At 40.1% G+C, this 19,341-nt stretch overlaps 1 protein-coding gene and 1 pseudogene across 1 annotated transcript in view; both read right to left on the minus strand.

Annotated features, from left to right (window-relative positions):
• LOC122926355 (mucin-2-like) overlaps window positions 1-19,341 on the minus strand; it is a 100,112-nt gene that overhangs the window by 21,680 nt on the left and 59,091 nt on the right. Inside the window, exons 20-29 of the mRNA XM_044277730.1 lie at window positions 17,737-17,888; window positions 13,188-13,326; window positions 12,466-12,576; window positions 12,195-12,374; window positions 10,978-11,217; window positions 9,073-9,229; window positions 7,746-7,877; window positions 6,655-6,802; window positions 6,489-6,529; window positions 1,681-2,136 (exon numbers count right to left, since the gene is read on the minus strand). Of these exons, the coding sequence (XP_044133665.1) occupies window positions 1,681-2,136; window positions 6,489-6,529; window positions 6,655-6,802; window positions 7,746-7,877; window positions 9,073-9,229; window positions 10,978-11,217; window positions 12,195-12,374; window positions 12,466-12,576; window positions 13,188-13,326; window positions 17,737-17,888 (1,756 nt within the window). The remainder of the gene's footprint in view (window positions 1-1,680; window positions 2,137-6,488; window positions 6,530-6,654; window positions 6,803-7,745; window positions 7,878-9,072; window positions 9,230-10,977; window positions 11,218-12,194; window positions 12,375-12,465; window positions 12,577-13,187; window positions 13,327-17,736; window positions 17,889-19,341) is intronic.
• Window positions 159-267, minus strand: LOC122929925 (annotated as a pseudogene).

The raw sequence follows: 19,341 nt of genomic DNA on the forward strand, positions 1-19,341 counted from the left end.
GAGGCCGGCTGAAAGGGATGAGTGGACTGTAACCGTTCCTCATATTGTCAAGGCCTCAAGGCTTCGATCCGTGGTTCCCTGTTCCGCTCAACGTCTATAGGTTGGGCATCCACAACCCTCCCCATGGGCGGAGTACAGTGCAAGGAGGTACACTGAAGAAAGGGTACTACACAGTGTTTCTCTGCTCTACATCCCGGGAGGAAACTCAACCAGACAGATTAGAACAGATACTACACATGATCTTAGCCATAAAGGCCGAGAAACAAGTTGGAGCTTACTGGCTCTCAGTCAGATGAGAGCTAGTCTTGAATGTCTCATTGCACACAAGGCTGCCATTGTAAGGTATGCTGACTACCTGTATCATGGATAGATTGTTGGCTAGCACATACATAGCTTTTGACATATAGCCTTTGTGTTTGTTATAGTTAAAGAAAATGTGTGCGTGCAATATGTGCATATTACATTGCTGATTTTTGCCATTGCAAATTTTTTAATTCACAAATTTATTGAGAATATTCAGCTAAAAATTTGCTAAATATTGCGAATTCGAATATTGCCTATGCCGCTCATTACTACGATTGACACGTGAGATATTAACAGTTCTGAGTCAGTGGGAGAAGTTGGAGATGAAAAATGGAGTGATATGCCGAAAGGTCTATCTATCTTCTGAAATCGACATTCGATACCAAATTGTGGTGCTTAGTGTATTGGCTCACTCATTGGCGGTTGAGGCTCATAATTAGAATGGACATTTTGGTCACGAGAAGACCTTTAGTTGGTTACAGCGACTGATTTACTGCCCTGGTCTCCGTCAAATGGTTGAAGAAATATGCCAAAGCGGTTGAACTTGAGAGATCCATAAGGAAATAGAACAGAGATCTCCCCTGCAAACCATAGTGACCCAGGAACCTTTGGAAATCATCATGATAGACTATCTTATGGTGGGCCCATCCAACAGTATTGTCTCGTAATGGTGGACCACTTCTCCAAATTTGGGGTGGTGACCGCCACCAAGGACTAGACAGCTGGGTCAGCAGCTCAGGCTCTGTGCCAAGATTTCATTCGGATGTATGGGTGTCCCCAACTCAAACTGACATTGTGGCTGTGTATATTGCCACCAAAGTTAGAGACTCGCAGTGCTGTTGAAGTACCAGCGGAGCCCAAACCACCTGCCTTGCTCTCAGTTCACAATGGAAACACAACCAAACGGAACGTTCAGTTCAGTTTTGTCCCCATTGACAATGAATGGCGACGTGTTTTCCTCCAGTATTGAGATCCTATGACTGATCTCAATACCGGGAAGGGAAAACGTTGGTGTGAAAGTAGCTTGACTCTCTGTAGCACATCCTCAGAAGCAGCAAGCCTTATCATAGATGCGCAGGTCTCAAGGTGATTGTCGAGAAGCTAGCGTTCCTTCCCAGCAATCGCCTGTTCGTTAGTGAAGGAGACTTCTGCTATTACATGCAGCAATCTCCTCCTCAGTATGGGGAGAAGTGATCACTAATGCCATTGCTCGCTCCCATACCGAATCACTGTTTGCCAGCAGCAGATAGTGAATACATGGCACGATCTGCCGCCGGCAAACAATAATTTTTCAACCTGCTGAAAGATTCCAATTGCCCATTAACCTTTTAATCTATTTTCTTGGACAATAGTTTTACTAACTAAACCAACTCTTACCTTGCGTTGCCAGCTCTGGCGTAATGGAGGATGAAAAAAGTGCAGATCCTGAAGTTATATCTAGACTTCTGGTTGTAGTCTCCAGGATTGTGGTAGATGTACTGATGCCACTAGGAGTTGTGGTTAATGGGGTGGATTCAGAACATATCCACTGGCAGCACTCCACTTGGACTTCATAGTTAAAACACTTTTGCCAAAGGTTGTCATCTAGTTTCTGCTCACTGTTCTTACAGATGAGTCCATATGAGACATTGCAATGTACAACCTGTTTTAAGTTATCCAAGTTGACATTGGGAGCATTTGCTGCCCTGCATTGAATCTGTTCTGGGACTTCACAGAACACATGGTGTTTCCTTATCTCGTCATATGTTTCATAGTCACCACTACCCACATCATCTCCTGGCTTACTTACATCAAGCCATTGGGTCCACTGGCACACTTTTTCATAAGCACAAGCTACAAGGGAACACACAAGACGTGACATATATTAAAGCAGATGCATTTTTACAGGAAGTCCAGGAGATGCAGGTAGACCACTACAATCACTATGATGCAGGGATCAGGGTTGGACGTTCCAAGAAATGTGACTCTCACACAGACCCTGTTTCACAAACTGCACGTTTGTCTAAGACTGGCCTGAAATGTGCTTTGTGTGATTAATTGGCAACTAAATATGGCATTAATTGTACTGTGGACATGGCATTAAATGCACTGGTAGCATACAGCATTAACTGGGCCCTGGATGGTGGTAGTAAGTAATAAATGTTTGGGGGGTATTAATTGAGCACTGTATGGGAATACTAAATAAGCTTTGTATGTAAGGTATATATTAGGGGAAATAGTGAGCCTCCACATTAGGCTGAGTTCACATCACCATTTAGCTTTCCGTTCTCCTGATCCATCAGAAGAAGAGAGAAGAAGAAAAAAACAGGACCCTGTAAAAAAAAAAAATATGGATCCTGTTGCAGCAGTTGTCATCCGTTTGAGGCCTTTTCTGTCTGAGATCCGTTTTTTTAGATGGAAAAAAGTCCTGCACACAGTTTTGGTTTTTCTCTTCTTCTGACGTATCAGAAGAACGGAAAGCTAAACGGTGATGTGAACTCAGCCTTAACTGAGCGACAATACGTGGAATCTAACAGCAGGTTTGACTATGCTAAACTTTTGACAGCACCAAATAGGGGCCAGGGAGAGCAGGACAAACATACCTTTTGTGCAGCATTTATTATGAGGAGTAGTGAGAATATGAAGTTTTATATATAGAGAGGGGAAGAACTGTGACGCAGCTTAACGCAGAGTAGAAAGCACTTCTCATTGAAGCTCTGTCTCCAGGGCACTTGCAGGAGCAAAGCATGGCTAATTAAAAACTCATATTCACACTGCTCCTGATAATAAAAGGTCCACAAAAGGTATATATACAGCTTTCGCCAGCCCAAAATGGTACTGTCAACAATTTAACATTGTCAACTGACAGACTTTTTTTTTACTTTTTTTATTTATTTTGTGTTTTATGCATATTATATTGTATTATTTGTGATTGCATTATTCATGTATTTATGCTTCTGGGAATATTACAGTGCTATATGCTGTCAGCTTAATATATACAGTATATTACACGAAAAAAAATATTTTATGTTTTTTTTTAAACCAGCAACTGGGTTCTTTTGTGTTTGCATGTAATTTAAAATGTGGTACAGCCACTGAATTGTTCAATAAAACATATCTGTATAGTGTCACCTGCTGTTTGTTCTTTTGATTATTTCTCCTAAGTAATATCAGTGAGGTGGTCGCACATGCTCACTTTCTTCTTTCAGCTGCCACCACATTTACTGTTAGAAGCTGTTACAGTTACAGGAAAAGAGCTGTAGAAGAAAGGACATCCCCTTCCCCAAAAAGGACATGCCCTCTAAGCTGCCAGCCTGAAGAGAATCTAGCAGAGCAATCTGAGCAGAATATGGAAAGCTGTAGATCCATGTGAGCTACACGGCTGGTTCTAGCTTTGTTAAAGATTGCCATATACTCAATGATGTCTGATTTCCATTTTTTTTATTTATTCATGGAACTGTGAAGGACCATAGCTTTGGGGGTACTTGGTTGAAATTTTTTGACTAGGAGGTTTCAGTCTTAGAAAAGCAGAGACACACTGATGTAGACCCTGTCTCCATTACACAAGATTTCTTTTTGACCCTGTTTCTTTTCCAACACATCAACTGTACATGGGTTACATACAGAGTCCAGACAAATCATCCAAAAATGAATAGTCATATAATGTATCAAATAATAAAGCCCAAAACCAATCTATGTTATTATCCTGTTTGACTCATCATTTAAATGTTGGCCTTACCTGGACCCGTTTAGAATTGTTCTTGAAAAATATTAATAAAAAAACAACTTACTTGTTGAAGAGTGGTGGGTCCCAATGGTCACTGGAGTCGTAGTAGTGACTAAAACCAAATTTAGAAATAATTTCTTTCACCATATCTTCATTTTTGTCTCCTACATCAGATAATTCTATATTGTTTAGGTAAGTTGTTTCATGCCGTTTCTTTCTAACTGAATCATTCGCTACTGATCTAGCAAACTGCCGCAGCATATTTAATGGGTAACATTTTTATTAGAATAGCGGTTCGAATAACACTTGCTACATCAGTATATTTGACTCACCAGAGGGTTTATGGGAAATAATGAGAAGTGAAAAAAGTGGCGTAATACATTGGTCAGTACTGTTTCATGCCATCAATAGCTACAATTAAAAATAAGCAAATTTCTTAAAATTTGTTTTGGGTTCAATTCTAACAAACTGGTTAGGAGATTAATTTTGGGTAGTAATACATTTCAACCCAAAAGGAAAGCACCCCAATTGCCCTGGAAAGTTGTGAATGACATTTTGGGGTCTCCCATGACTGTTTCTGACCCCTTTCAAACTTTTTAATGCCAAGACAGCATTGGTAATGTCAAAGTGACAGTGACATATACAATTATGGCTAAACGGACGGCAGCCAAATCGAATTGGAAAAGATTCAACTGGTATCCGAATTTCTGGGAAATCTGAGACAAATCAATTTGCTTAGAATGGTTTTGTTCATCTCTAGATACAATAATACCTTCTAGACACTGGGGCAGATTTATCATACCTTCACTCCAGATTTTTGGCTTCAAAAGTCGCAAAATTGGGTTTCCACTTGCACAAAAATTTGCGACTTTTGAATATCTACACCACTCACTCCAGTTTTGCAATGTGGGTGGAAAAGTAGGTGTATGTAAGTATTAATGAGTTTCACTCCATATTTATCATTGAGACTTTTTTTAAAAGTCACAACAAAAGTCGCTATCTCACTCCAGTAGGAGGGTGGAGTACTTATTTCTAGACAAAAGTGTTAGGTTTAAGGAAAAGACAAGTTTATAAAACAACATGCGACATTTGATAAATGTGGCATAAAGTACGGCAACACAGACTCAAGAAAACCTGACTTCAAATATTCCCTTTGTGATAAATTCCCCCCAATGTCTCTTTTATATGCTGTTCTATGGTGACCCCACAAGCAAGCAAGCCCTGGAGGTATTCTCCTCTAGAAGCAATGCACCACAATACGGCATCCAATAGAATATAGTAGGAGTCTTTTTCTGTTGGTTACCTATGGAATGTCAGAGAAAACCTTACTATGCATTCGTATGAAATTGAAAAATGAAGGAATGATATGGGCCCATATCTATAGGTACCTGATTACAGCTCTGTGCAACTTGAAATTTTTAAGGAGCCTTAATTCGGCTTTGTGTATGAGGTATAATTTCATCTAATAATTACCCCTTCAAAGGGACATATAGTAACTGTGTGACGTACGCTCTACAACTCCTATGATGTAGGAGTTGCAAACTGTATCGCATGATCCTTTGAAATGGCTGCTGACTGGCTTCGAAGGGTCATTTGAACAAGAACATGGAATGAGGATATATTTTTTTCCAGTGCCTTCTCTTTGACTCTTTGGGGGGTCTGTTTAGTGTGCACAGTTGTACCTATTAGTATGCCTTGTACTGATGTCCTTGTTTTACTAGATCTGTCATAGTGATAAGTTCTCTTCAAGAACATTGTAAACATATCACAAATAAAAGCAAGAATAATCCAATGTAGTTTTACCCATCGTAGGTGCAGTTGGAGAGATGGTCGCAGGGGTAATAGAGGTGGTGGTGATGGGTGTTGTACTGGAACAAGCAGAGGCATCTACAAACAAAAAGTCAGGAGAAAGAAATGTTCAATGGATTGCAGAATCAGAGGATCTTGAGGATAGGTCATCAGTAATAAAATCCTGTACAACCACTTTAACAAAATTCTAAAACAAAATGTTCCAAAAAGGTGTGAAAAATTTCAAAAACTAGACTAAAGTGAACCAGGCAGTGAACTTTGCCAAACCGCTCATACTGCTAGTTAAATATCATAAAAAGCATGCCTATAATGCCATAATTGAGAAAATGATGTTTTAGTTTATCTTGTGCCATATATTAATTAGTGTTCAGCGTTTCCTTAGCAAGGAAGTGGTTTTCCCAGTTAAACCTTCCCAACCCCATCCTGTTTGCGTTTGATAGATAACATTCTAGATCATCATCTAGTGCAGAGCCTGAAGAAGGACTGCATCACTTCCACCCTTGGTGTTCTTTGAAACTCTTTGTCCACTGTTCCCTCAGGTCATGAAAAGATAAATAGCATAATATATCAGTATTTCTGTGAAATGTTCCTTTAATTCTATGTATCATGAGAATGACAGCATAATTATATATGAATAGAATATTTTTTTAGAAATACATATGAAATATACCTTGTTTTTGACAGTCAATGTTTCCATTTGAAGAGCAGACACTAACATGAGAGAAAACATTCATATGTTATATTTGACTATTAATATTGGAACACTCCGTGAAAAATAAAATTGTGTTTCATCTGCCCCAAGTCAACAACAACAATGTAAAAGTTTAATTTCTTACCATTTATGACAATTCATATAATGAGGCACTTCTATTCCAGATTTGTAGTGAACCTCATTAACATAGCAACCACATTGCTCCTTGGTCACACATTTCTTGTTTTCCTCATCGAAAATAGGTTTATCCTTTGGGCAAGTTGGGTAGCAACCTTAAACCACAAAATGCATGTTAAAGAAGAGGGGTTTAAATTGAACAATTAATATAAAATTACAACTAAATTAATAACAAATTCATACAGATATACAGAAATCTTATGTTATAACGATAATAATCTATAGAAACCCAAAAAGTTATCCAAACTCACCCATACATACACAAAATATGAAATTTTATTAAATAGTTGCATACAAATAATAACAAGACCATGAAAGACAAAAAATCTAAAAAACGTGAAGCAGCAATACAGGTGATGTTGCAAGTGGTAGCTCACATGTTGACCGGCATGGTCTAAGATCCCGGAAGCAAAAATAATAATCTAGGCACCAAATCAATACCAGCAGTGCCTAAGGAGGAAATGTCTATATACCAATTTTGGCCTAAAAACTTGCCAAATGTGTGCTCACAGCTGACCGGAGGTTGGATCCCTGCTTTTCACCATAGCCCAGGTATTGTCTGTTTTTTCCTTTAGCTTATTGCTGCCTGTATGCCCACTTCAGGTTACCTGCAGGGACCTTATGTGGATGCTTGTTTATACAGGGCTCGTTTGGAACATCAGACACGTTTTTAGGCCAAAATTGGTATATAGTCATTTCCTCTTTAGGCACTGCTGGTATTGATTTGCTGCCTAGATTATTATTTTTGCTTCCAGGATCTTAGACCATGCCGGTCAGCATGTGAGCTACCACTTGCAACATCACCTGTATTGCTGCTTCACATTTTTTTGATTTATTGTCTTTCATGGTCTTGTTATTATTTGTATGTATTTGATACAATTTCATATTTTGTGTATATATGGGTGTTCCGTTTGGATTACTTGTTGGGTTTCTATATGATGACATACATCTTACCAACTGGTTGTTGGTTAAATAGGTTGTGATAATAATCTATAGTGTATATAAAAATTGAATTATAATTTCTCTGTAGTCACTCACCTTCCAGATAAGTAATGGTGACTTTAGTGTAGATGTTGTTGATGGAACGACACGTTTTTACACTGTGATTACCACATGGGTGATAATGCCACTCACATTCACCCTTAGGGTTGTAGTAGTCACAAAATATCGCTATAATAAAACAGAAATTTCATCGGTACTTATCTTTTACATAAGAATATATGTTAGCATGATAAGCATCACTTTCAATCTGTTAGGCTACTTCCACATCTGCGTTTTTGCTGGATTCATAATGGGTCATCAAAAACACTTCCATTAGGATAATACTACCGTCTGCATCCGTTATGAACGGATCTGATCTCTAAAATAGCCATGACAGATAAGGCACTAAAACCATTGTAAGTCAATTGCTGGATCCGTTTTCTTTTGTGTCCAAGAAAACTGATCCGGCACCATTGACTGACATTGTTTTTCATGCCGGATCCATCTTGCTCCGCATCCCAAGATCCACTCAAAAATGCTGCTTGTAGCGTTATTCTGTCCGGCATGGGAACTCAACCAAATGGAATGGAATGTATTCTCGTGCACTCAGTTCAGTTTTATCCCCATTGACAATGAACGGGGACAAAACTGAAGCCTTTTCCTCCGGCATTGAGATCCTATGACGGAAAGTAGCCTTAGTATAATTCCATTTTATATAAACAATTATACTGTACTTTATTGAAAAAAAATAGGGCTTACAAAACCAAAGGATATTCCTCTGTGCTACATCAGAGAACAGATCAAACCAAAAACTGGACAGGAGAGCTTAAAAAGGTCTAAATACATCTTTATTGAACATATATGTCACGTAGGGGAGGGAACAGTGCAGCCTTGTTCTCCACCATCACCACCCTCCCTACCTACTTGCATGATCCGCCCTAAATGTCAGCCCACAACTTGGCAACAGTCTCTGACTTGACTAAGTGCAGGGCCTAAACCCAGAGGGGTAAAAGAGTAGTAAGAGAACCAGACAGGCAAAACCAGGACCGGATCAGAGTCCAATAGCTAAGTCAAAATCAGGCCACAGTCCAAAACAAAGACATGTGTCAGAACCAGCACAAGATATAAACACAGTGTCAAATGGGGTCAGATGGGGTCAGTGCCAGGAGATGTCAGAGGAATATCTGTGTCATTCTCTTCAACCTTAGGCCCTCACGTGGCATAGCACAGTTCCTTACACTACACCCTCTTAGGCCCAGCATTTGACATAACACGGTTTCTTACCCTACACCCCCTTAGGGCCTGCACTTGGTATAGCACAGTTCCTTTGGTGTCCCTTTAAATTTCCCATGTAGGTTTGATTTATTATGTTAACTGAACTCACGGCATATGTCTGGTGTTCTCCAGTAGACACAGGCTTCTGCTTTGGTACATTCCTGAGCATAGGCAGCAACTGCAGTACAGAAGCATTCACAGTCTCCACCACTGTCACATGAGCAGGCATCATTTACACAGGCCTCATAAAATGGTATTGGATCAACCTAGAAGAATATTAATTCATGTGGATGTGCATACGATCCATGAAACACACAACATATTTCTTTAAAGAAAGTTTGTAGAATCATAAATATAATAAGGGGAGGGGATGGATCACCTTTACACATCAGTTTGTGCTGTATTGCACCAAAACGTATTACTTTTTGCCACCTGCCTCATCACTTTTACAAAAAGTGGGTGGCATGAGTGGAAAAAGGTGGGTCACAGGTGGTACCTCCTCTGGCAAACTCATTTAACAACATGTGCACCAGAAAACTGGCACACATTAGACAAGAAATCTACACCAACAAACTGACTGGCATAGATTTATCTTTGATTCCTTCTAGAACCCTTGATAATGAGCCAGAATTATCACCTCTTAAAGGGAGTCTGTCTCCTACCTAACCGGTTTTAAACAGATCACATTGTTTAGTGGGCCACAAAGACATGACACAGATGTTACCTGTGTTTAGTTTTTCAGATGCTTCAAATCGCCCAAAAAGTCGTTTTTATCATATGCTAATGATCCGTCGCAAGTGCCCAGGGGCGGAGAGTTTTCTAAAAAGTACCCAAGTTCCCCTGCCTTACTCGCGCCTAACTCCACCCCTCAGTAAGCTCAGGCCAACCCTGTGGCATCATATTTCCATATAGGCCGTTCGCGCATCGCTGCTGGGCATGCACAGTGTTCTGCCCACTGTGGGCAGAGGCACAGAGATATGCAGTGCACATGCGCCAGTTTCAAACTTACACTGCTTCCTCCTAGATCAGGTTTCTTGATTCCGTTCTCGAAGCCAAAACCAGGAGTACATTTAAAAAAAGAAGTGGCATTTGTCCTTTATACTTTCTCTCCTTTTATGATCTACTCCTGAATTTGGCTTTCAAATCAGGAAACCTGACCATGTGGAAGTTCCCAAACAAAAACCAAGCTAATCGTCCACAAGTCCATATTTGTCCCTACACTCCTGTATGGTAGTGAGATCTTGGTTACCTGTCACCTAAACATTTTTTCAAGAGTTTTTATCAGCATAGCCACCAGAAGACTAAGACACATATGACCAGTATCAAGGCCAAGATCCTGCAAAACCAACTCTGCTGGACTGGTAACTGCATCAAATGCCCAACTGAAGACTTCTCAGACAAGCCCTGTGCTCTCAGCCTAGTCAAGGCCAGAGAACACGAGGTGGCAAGATAAAGAAATTGAAGTGCACCTTCAAGATCTACTTAAAAAAAAAGGCCAGATCAACATTGGGACACTCTGGAATTAGAACTCTTGGGACAGCCTATCAAGGGTCAGTTAAGTTTTAGACTGGCTACCTCTCCAATGAGGCAAACAAAATTTGATGATGGAAGGAGAGAGGGAACAGCAACAGAAACAGATATTGAAAACAGAACCTTATGCCCCTCTGACCCAAAACCTGTGGCTCAAGGATTGAAGTCTTGCCATTTTAGGATGCATAAGCAGTCTTGTTGGCATCATTCACATTTCAAATGACCATCAATGATGATAATGAGACACAGAGGCGATGAATGCCCACATCAGTCCTTATATTCTCCCTATATACAAATGAACCAATGGGTGAGATTTATCAAAACTGGTGCAAAACTGACTTCAGATTCTACTTTACATTCTTCAGAGGTTTGGTCCTTTGGAAAATGAAAGATCTGATCAATCTGATTGGTTGCTGGTTTGGTAAATTTCCCAATGTGTTTTTTTTTGTTCTTTGATCCAACATATATATTTGCTAATTACTACCTTGCTATGACAGATTTTAAAAACTTGACTTTTGATTAGACCACACTGTTTCTCAGCCCAGGAATGTCGATGAGGATTTTGACTGCAGGGGTTGAGTACATCAGTAGCATCAGGGCACGTGGCATCCACTTTCCAGCTGTTTCCAAATTCCAAAACATCAACGACTTGTATCATGTGTCTGGTTTTAAAATCATTTTGTGAATTGTCATCAAAGTTGCCACACAAACCACACAGTTTTCCCTAGAAAAATAATAACTGAATCAAAAACTTGAAAATAAGAACATAAATTCTTGGGATATTATATAGAAATTGATTAAACGTACATACATTTAGAGGAAGATGCACACATCAATTTTTTTAGAGAAGACATGACATTATTTAAACAGTTATTAATAACAAAATATATGATATCATATTATGTCATACTAATGCATTGGTGTCATTGATGGTAAGATTTTTCTCCCCTTTCCTATTTTATTCACTTTTCTCGCAATTCTCTATATGTAGTACATCATGGGTTTATGTTTTACGTGGAGTGATTTGAGAGGTTGATCATAGTTGGCGAGTGATTTAAGGGTTAATACCATGTGTCTGGTGATCTAGGGTAGTGAAGGGGCTAATGTAAGTGCCTATGGTGCTCTAAGGTGTTATAGGTCAATACCTTATATCCCTGGAGATCAAGGGGAGGAGGAGGGGAGGTTTAAAGGACTGTTGCCTTGGGTTGTGTCTTCTTTTGCAGCTCGGTCACCATTAACTTAAATGAGATTGAGCAATAATACCGACATAGCCAATGGACAAAAGTGGCGTTGTTGTGTTAGAAAAACTGTTTCTTTTTTTCTAATATTATTCCTGGAGATGCAAAATGATGATGAAGGGGTAGTTGTTTTTTTATGTGATGATCTAGGTCAGCAGAGGGCCAAAATGTGTGTGTGTATATACTGTATATATATATATATATATATATATATATATCTACAGTACAGTATATCTGCCTGAGACATCTGCATGACGAGCGTCGCAGCAATCCAAATTAGATTTTAATAAAATATATATCTAAAAGTATGTGGTGATGAATGCAGTATATGCTATCTTGAATGTCAGTATTAGAGCTTTAAAATTATAAAGCAGCTTTTAGCCTTTGGTGTTGTATTCATAGTTCAGAAAAATAATGACCCTCGCACCCAAATTCACAGATAAGGGTTCTGATACCTTCTTACCTTATATTCAGGTGATACTTTGATGAATATGGTGGTTTTCTTGTCCCAAATTAGAAGAATGCCATTACTTGCCTCAATGACCAAATAAATACCTACTTCGCGGGTTTGATAATCTACATGTTTTCCTCCTTCTCCAACAGTCTTCACTATATGTTTTTCTGATAATCTTAGCATAGTATTCTGAAATTTGTATAAAAAAATGTTTTATTAACTCAAAGTGGTACTTATGTATGCAATCATTTCTTTCTTTAATTCACCTATTCGTACATACCCCTAGGAAGACTTTGACCGATTTTGAACATGTAACTCCAGTGGTACCACATGGAATATTCTCAGTGAGGACACTGAAGCTGCCACCAGAACGGTCGGGTTCACAGTAGTCCTAGGATTTTAAGCATAGGCGTACATTTTGACTATTAATAAACATAATGAACTAGTAAAATACACATTAAACTGCACACACAGTAAATACATTATATAGATATTTTAAAAAATGAGTACAAAGTTCAAACATATGGAGCAAAAGTCACAGGAACATTGTTGTTTATTAGATATTTTTTCTATATTCTCCCTTTAAAGGCACAACACATATTACTCATTGTAAGGGTTATACACATATAGACTTCATATATAGCATTACCAACACAAGAACGCAGGGGGATTCTGCATGAGATCACCAGCACCCAATACGATCTGCTGACTGCTGATGCAGCTTCATCCTGAGAAGGTGTTCTCCAGTTGGTGCAACCCTTAATAATATCTCTATATACTTCTAATCACTTTCACTATTCTTCATCATGTGTTTAACCCATGCACAGCTACAATAGACTATCTTTCATCTGCTTCTTTCTATACTAAATTCCAATGCTACTAAATGCAAATGTGCTAAAATCAGTAGATAATCTGGCGAGCTTTCTTTATATCTAGGTTGGAATGGATTACCATTCAAGTATTTGCTAGGTGATCATCAGTGATTAATATTGGGTCAATTACCTGGGCAGCCACAAATTCACAATTCCCATCAAAGTCATAAATTTTACTGTCAAACGAGATATAATGACCATTTCCATAGATTGTACATGTTCCATAGCAGCCACTATTCGTGCAGGTCCATTTTCCTTTCTGGCAAAAACTGTAAGTGAAGACACAAAGAATCTCCTGCCAGTAAACCATGAATATTACAAGAAATACAAGTAAAGATGTTTAGAAAAATTTGATTAGGCCAATTCGCCGAACTTCGACAAGAAATTTGATTTGTTAAGAATTTATTTGTCACTAATCACGATAAATCAGTTGTACCCGGGCCACTCTGCCTAACCATATTCATCTCACTTGGTGGCACAGTCTCATTGTGAAGGCTCGGAAGTTAAACTGCATGGAGATTGCAGGGAGAGTGTTTGGCAGTATGCATTACGTTCTTGTGCACCCACATTCATAGTTAATCCGTTCTGTAGCTACTGTGCCGTCAGTATTACAGGTGTAATTTATTGGGGTCTACATCACTGTGCAGTAGCATAGCTAATCCCTTTCTGTTAAACAAAAAGAAAAGCATACAGCACCCTTCAGTAAGGCCAAAATCCTGTGCGTGCCCCTGCAGGTGCTGTGTCCAAATGGCCCCTTAATTGAACAAAATTAAGAAATGGAGGCTGCGCCAATAAAGTTATGGAGAAAAAATATGTTCTTTTAATGCATGTTGTGGCAGTTCAAACACATGCTTTTTAATCCCTTCTGTTAGCTATAGCTAATACTGTGCATCAGTATTGCAGGTCTATGTTAGCGTCAGGTCTAATTTATCAACGTGGACTTAACCGTGCAGTGCCCCAAGATTCAAGTAGTGGCCCCATGACAGAGTGGGGAGGGTGACAGCAGTAGCACTGACAGTGCCAATAGTGGCCCCATAACAGAGTGGGGATGGGGGCCAACAGCAGTGGCAGTAAAGCCTAATCCCCATGTCCGTTGAACACTGACCATGAGATACCGGCCTGGATTCCTGCTGAGTGCAGGAGCGCATGGCGTCATTTGTTGCTATGACGCCGTGCGCCCGCTGCTGTACAGTAATACACTCGTATAGATAATAAGATTGTATTACTGTACAGCAGCGGACGCACAGCGTCATAGCAACCAATGACGCCGTGCGCTCCTGCACTCAACAGGAATCCAGGCCGGTATCTCGCGGCCCGTGCTCCACGGATATGTGCTTGAGGCTTAACACAGGCAATAGTGGCCCCATGACAGAAAAGGGAGGTGGGGCAGCAGCAGTAAGGCTGTGCTCACATCACAATTTATTTTCCCGTTCTTCTGATCCATCAGAATAACAAAGAACTAAAAAAACAAAGCCTGTAATTTAAGCATCCATACAGCCTCTTTCAGACGGTCAGTATTTAATCAGTAATTGTAAGCCAAAATTAGCAGTGGGTCCAAAACAGAGATAAAATGTAATAGAAATACAGTATTTGCATCTGTTCTGAGTTTTGGACCCACTCCTGCTTTTGGCTTACAAATACTGATGTAAAATACTGACCGTGTGAAAAAGGACTTATTCTCAATTTGCATTCGTTTTGACCATTTACGGCGGAAATCAGATTTTTTACAAGGAAAAAAGTCCTGCATGCAGGACTTTTATGGCCTCTTGTTCACAGTCAGTATTTTGCATCAGTATTCGATCAGTATTTGTCAGCCAAAAACAGGAGTGGGTCCAAAACAAAGACATAATGTAATGGAAATGTTTGCATCTGTGTTTTGAATCCACTCCTGCTTTTGACTTACAAATTGTGATCAAATACTGACCATGTGAAAGAGGCCTTACTGATGCTCAAAATTCAGGATCCTTTTTTAATTTATTTTTTCTGTTCTTCTGACAGATAAGAAGAAAGGAAAAATAACCAGTGGATAATAGTGGCCCCATAACAGAGTGGGGATAGGGGCCAACAGCAGTGGCAGTAACAGGCATAATAGTAGACTGATAACAGAGTGTGGAGGGGGGGCAGTAGCAGTGACCGTGACAATAGTCACCCCATGACAGAGTGGGGGGGCAGCAGTGACATGCAGCACAGGATGGCAGATCACAGTAGTAGCAAAACCCCAAAACCCAAAAACAGCGTGATAGGAAGGCCCAGTGACATGCATATCCTTTTAAAAAATTGTACATGTACAAATAAAAACACCTACATATCAGGAAAGGTAGCAGAAGAAGCAGGCGGGTGGCATCAGGCAGATGGCAGCATCAGAAAGGCGGCAGCAGGACGTGGCCAGAAGTAACGGCCCATTTTGAAGACTATTCCCGTGTGTCAGAAGACTACAGTATGATCATTAGTGGCAGAATTATCTATTCTGTTGCATCAGGCACCAGCGTCTGGAAATCTGGGTTAATCCACGCCTGATCTTTATGAAGGTTAGTCTCTTAACATTTTGGAAGGACAGGGGAGTTCTCTTACGGATAACTATGCCATCCACCGCACTGAACACCCCCTCTGATGCCACACTACTGGCTAGGCATACTTATTGCAAACTCAGCGAGTTGGGGTCACACTTCAAGTTTGCATGCCCAGTAGTCCAGGGGATCTTTGATCATGGTTGACAGGGTGGAGTCCAATATGCCACCACCTGCTAGTTGAGGTTCTGCTGCATGTACTGCTGTTGCTGGGTGGTTTCTTCAGTAGGTGACTGAAACCAAACTGCTGAAGAAAACAGCTCATCATAGACTCCAGACTAAAGTTGGTCATGGCAGTAGAGCATGAGCGCAGAGGGTCCCCCTGGTTAGACTTTCCTGAAGATGGGCGATGACATTCATAGGCAGCAACCAACTGACTACACAGCATGTTTCTATAGTATTCCATTTTTGTATCCCTATCAGAAGGTCTAAAAAATGTTTTCCCAATTTTTCGGACTGACTGACCTTCATTTCTTAAAGTAATGATGGCCACTCGTTTTTCTTTACTTAGCTGCTTTTTTCTTGCCATAATACAAATTCTAACAGTCTATTCAGTAGGACTATCAGCTGTGTATCCACCTGACCTTTCCACAACGCAACTGATGGTCCCAACCCCATTTATAAGGCAAGAAATCCCACTTATTAAACCTGACAGGGCACACCTGTGAAGTGAAAACCATTTCAGGTGACTACCTCTTGAAGCTCATCAAGAGAATGCCAAGAGTGTGCAAAGCAGTAATCAAAGCAAAAGGTGGCTACTTTGAAGAACCTAGAATATGACATATTTTCAGTTGTTTCACACTATTTTGTTATGTATATAATTCCACATGTGTTAATTCATAGTTTTGATGCCTTCAGTGTGAATCTACAATTTTCATAGTCATGAAAAAAAAGAAAACCATTTGAATGAGAAGGTGTGTCCAAACTTTTGGTCTGTACTGTACGTGTGCAGGGCTGGTACAGCTTTTTTGGAAAAGTAATTTCAGCTTGGGACTTTCCACCTTGGATGGGCACAAGCCATCAGTTGTATGAAATGTTCAGAGTCAACTACATGGAAAGCGAGTGACTGAAGTACCAGCAACTTGGCCAGGTGCACGTTCAGCTTCTGCGTCGTTGTATGAGTGTCGCTGTCAAAATGAGTGACGAGGAGGATCATCAGGAGCAATGGACGACATTTAAGTCGATGGGAAGGAACGACAGCTTCCTTCTTCTGACTTTGAGCCCTGATTGCTGGAGAGGGGGTGCAGGCCGGTGGGAAATGCAATGGTTGCTACATCAGGCTTAACGGTGATTAACGTGATTGTGGCAGCAGTTCAACAATATGCAGGCGGTGATATATTAGACCGCTCTTTAATACTGAGGCACAGTAATTCTATGTATAAACTAACAGATTAACTGGGATTATGGCAGTAGTTCAACAAGGTGCACAAGGCGATTACACCCAACCTGCACTGTCCCTGCAGTCTCCCCTATGCTCTCCCTATAGTCTCTAAAAACTCTTCCTATCCAATATTTTCCTATTAACAGCTTTCTAAAACATTGTCCCTAGAGCATAAGCGCTTGTCACATCTCTGTGAGAGTGAATGGTGCAGCAGGTGAACAAGATGCACAGGGTGATTACACTGAGCCTTCACTGTCCCTACTGTCTCCCTATGCTCTCCCTACAGTGTCTAAAAACTATGCCTACGATCTCTCTACACAGTACCTATCCAATATTCTGCAATAAAAGCTTTTTAACACACTGTCTCTAGCGCATGTCACGTCTCTCCCCATGCTCAGCTCACAGTGAAATTCTGGAGACCATGCGGGATAAGGCTTTTATAGGGCTGTGACATCACAGTGGATTGCTATCTGCTAATTGGCTGGCTGTACGACATTATGGGTCACATCTTATTTTCACTTTGTAACACATGCATCAGCCATTTTAGAAAAAAAACTATTCATTACCACGAAGCGCAAGGAAATTCAGATTTGTGGCAAATCAAATTTTTCCTAAACTTTGGATTGAATTACACTTCAGATGTTTGATTCGCTCAACGATAAGGCTCAATAAGATTATTTTGACTACAAATGAAAAAAAAACAGGGGCTATTATAAAGCTTATGATGTTACCAAGTATTGCAGTCCACCTTGACCTGGGATCCATGCGGATAAATGTCTTCATTATGGACACAAGGACATCTATCTTCAGGGACACAGTCTCCGGCTCCATCATCTAGAAGTCCACTGGGGCAAGCACACCCTGAGATACACTCTGTCTGGAACTGCATTAATAAAGCACAAATCCATACATGTTATTTCAATACTTTGCCTAGGCAATATAAAGAATGACCAATACTCTTTAGGCAAAGTATGAAATGTTAACAAGTACTAAATGTTAAGAAGCCTTTATTGATGTGAAAAAAAATAAAAGAAGGAAGGAAGGAAAGAACGAGAAATGCAAAACAAACTACATTTGTCATAAAAAAAGCTGAAGAACAGAACTTTCTTACTGAAAAACAAGAGAAAGAGACCGTTATTGTCCTCACTTGTTGCAACAAGGAAGGCTAGAATGCACTTCATAGTTTAGAACTTGTTACACCTTATTTACAACCTTGTTTACAACTTAGGTTATAACTAGTGATGAGCGGCAGGTGCCATATTCGATTTCGACGAAATTTGTTAATATTCGATAGAATATTCGTTTTATATTCGCCAAAATTGAATATTCGTCATTATTCTAGTTATCGCGATTAATATGCGATTTAAATAATCGCGTATTGCGATTTTAACTTAAAGGCTACTCTCCTATTGAAATAGCAATGCGATTAATTCAAGTTATAATAATCGAATTTCGATTTCAACTTAGCACTGCTATATTCCATATTCGTTAATTCTAGCCTAATATGGAATATAGCAGTGCTAAGCTGAAATCGAAATTTGATTAATTTAAGTTATAATAATCGAATTGCGATTTTAACTTGGACCTGGTTTACTATGGTTGGCTTGGTAGAATTAGCGAATATGACGAATATATTCGTTATATTCCACAAAACGAAGATAACGAAGTATTCTGCATCTTCGTTTTAGCTACCTATTCGTCAACTTCGCTAATTCTAGCAATCATATAGGAAAGTTTACTATAGAGACAGCTAAGTTTAATTCGCTATGCGATTATATTACTTTATATTACTTACCGTATTTTTCGCCGTATAAGACGCACTTTTTCTTCCCCCAAAATGGGGGAGAAATGCCCCTGCGTCTTATACGGCGAATGCAGTCAGTTTTACATCGCTGGATGCGATGTAAAGCGAGCGGGGACTCGGGGAGGGACTGGGAGGAGGAGCTGGGGCCGGCAATAGCGGCGGGGCGGTGCAGTCACTGTACTAAAGGCCCGCCCCGCCGCTCCGGTGTACTAATAAAATGTCATATTCAATTAATGGTTACTAGATATGCCCCTTTATGCCTAATGGTACCTTAAATCCTAAGCGCATCCGTACAATGCAGGCCGGGCGGGCGGCAGCGTAACTCCCTGATGTCACGTGCCTGCGCCGCCTACTTTATGAATGAAGCAGGCGGCGCAGGCAAGTGACGTCAGTGAGTGACGCGCCGCGCCGGCTGCCCGGCCTGCCGGCATTGTACTAAAGCGCTTAGGATTTAAGGTACTTTTAGGAATAAAGAGGCATATTTAATAACTATTAACTGAATAAGACATATTATATTAGTATACTGGAGCGG

The sequence above is a fragment of the Bufo gargarizans genome, chromosome 2, assembly GCF_014858855.1.
Source record: "Bufo gargarizans isolate SCDJY-AF-19 chromosome 2, ASM1485885v1, whole genome shotgun sequence".
Classification (NCBI taxonomy): Eukaryota; Metazoa; Chordata; class Amphibia; order Anura; family Bufonidae; genus Bufo; species Bufo gargarizans.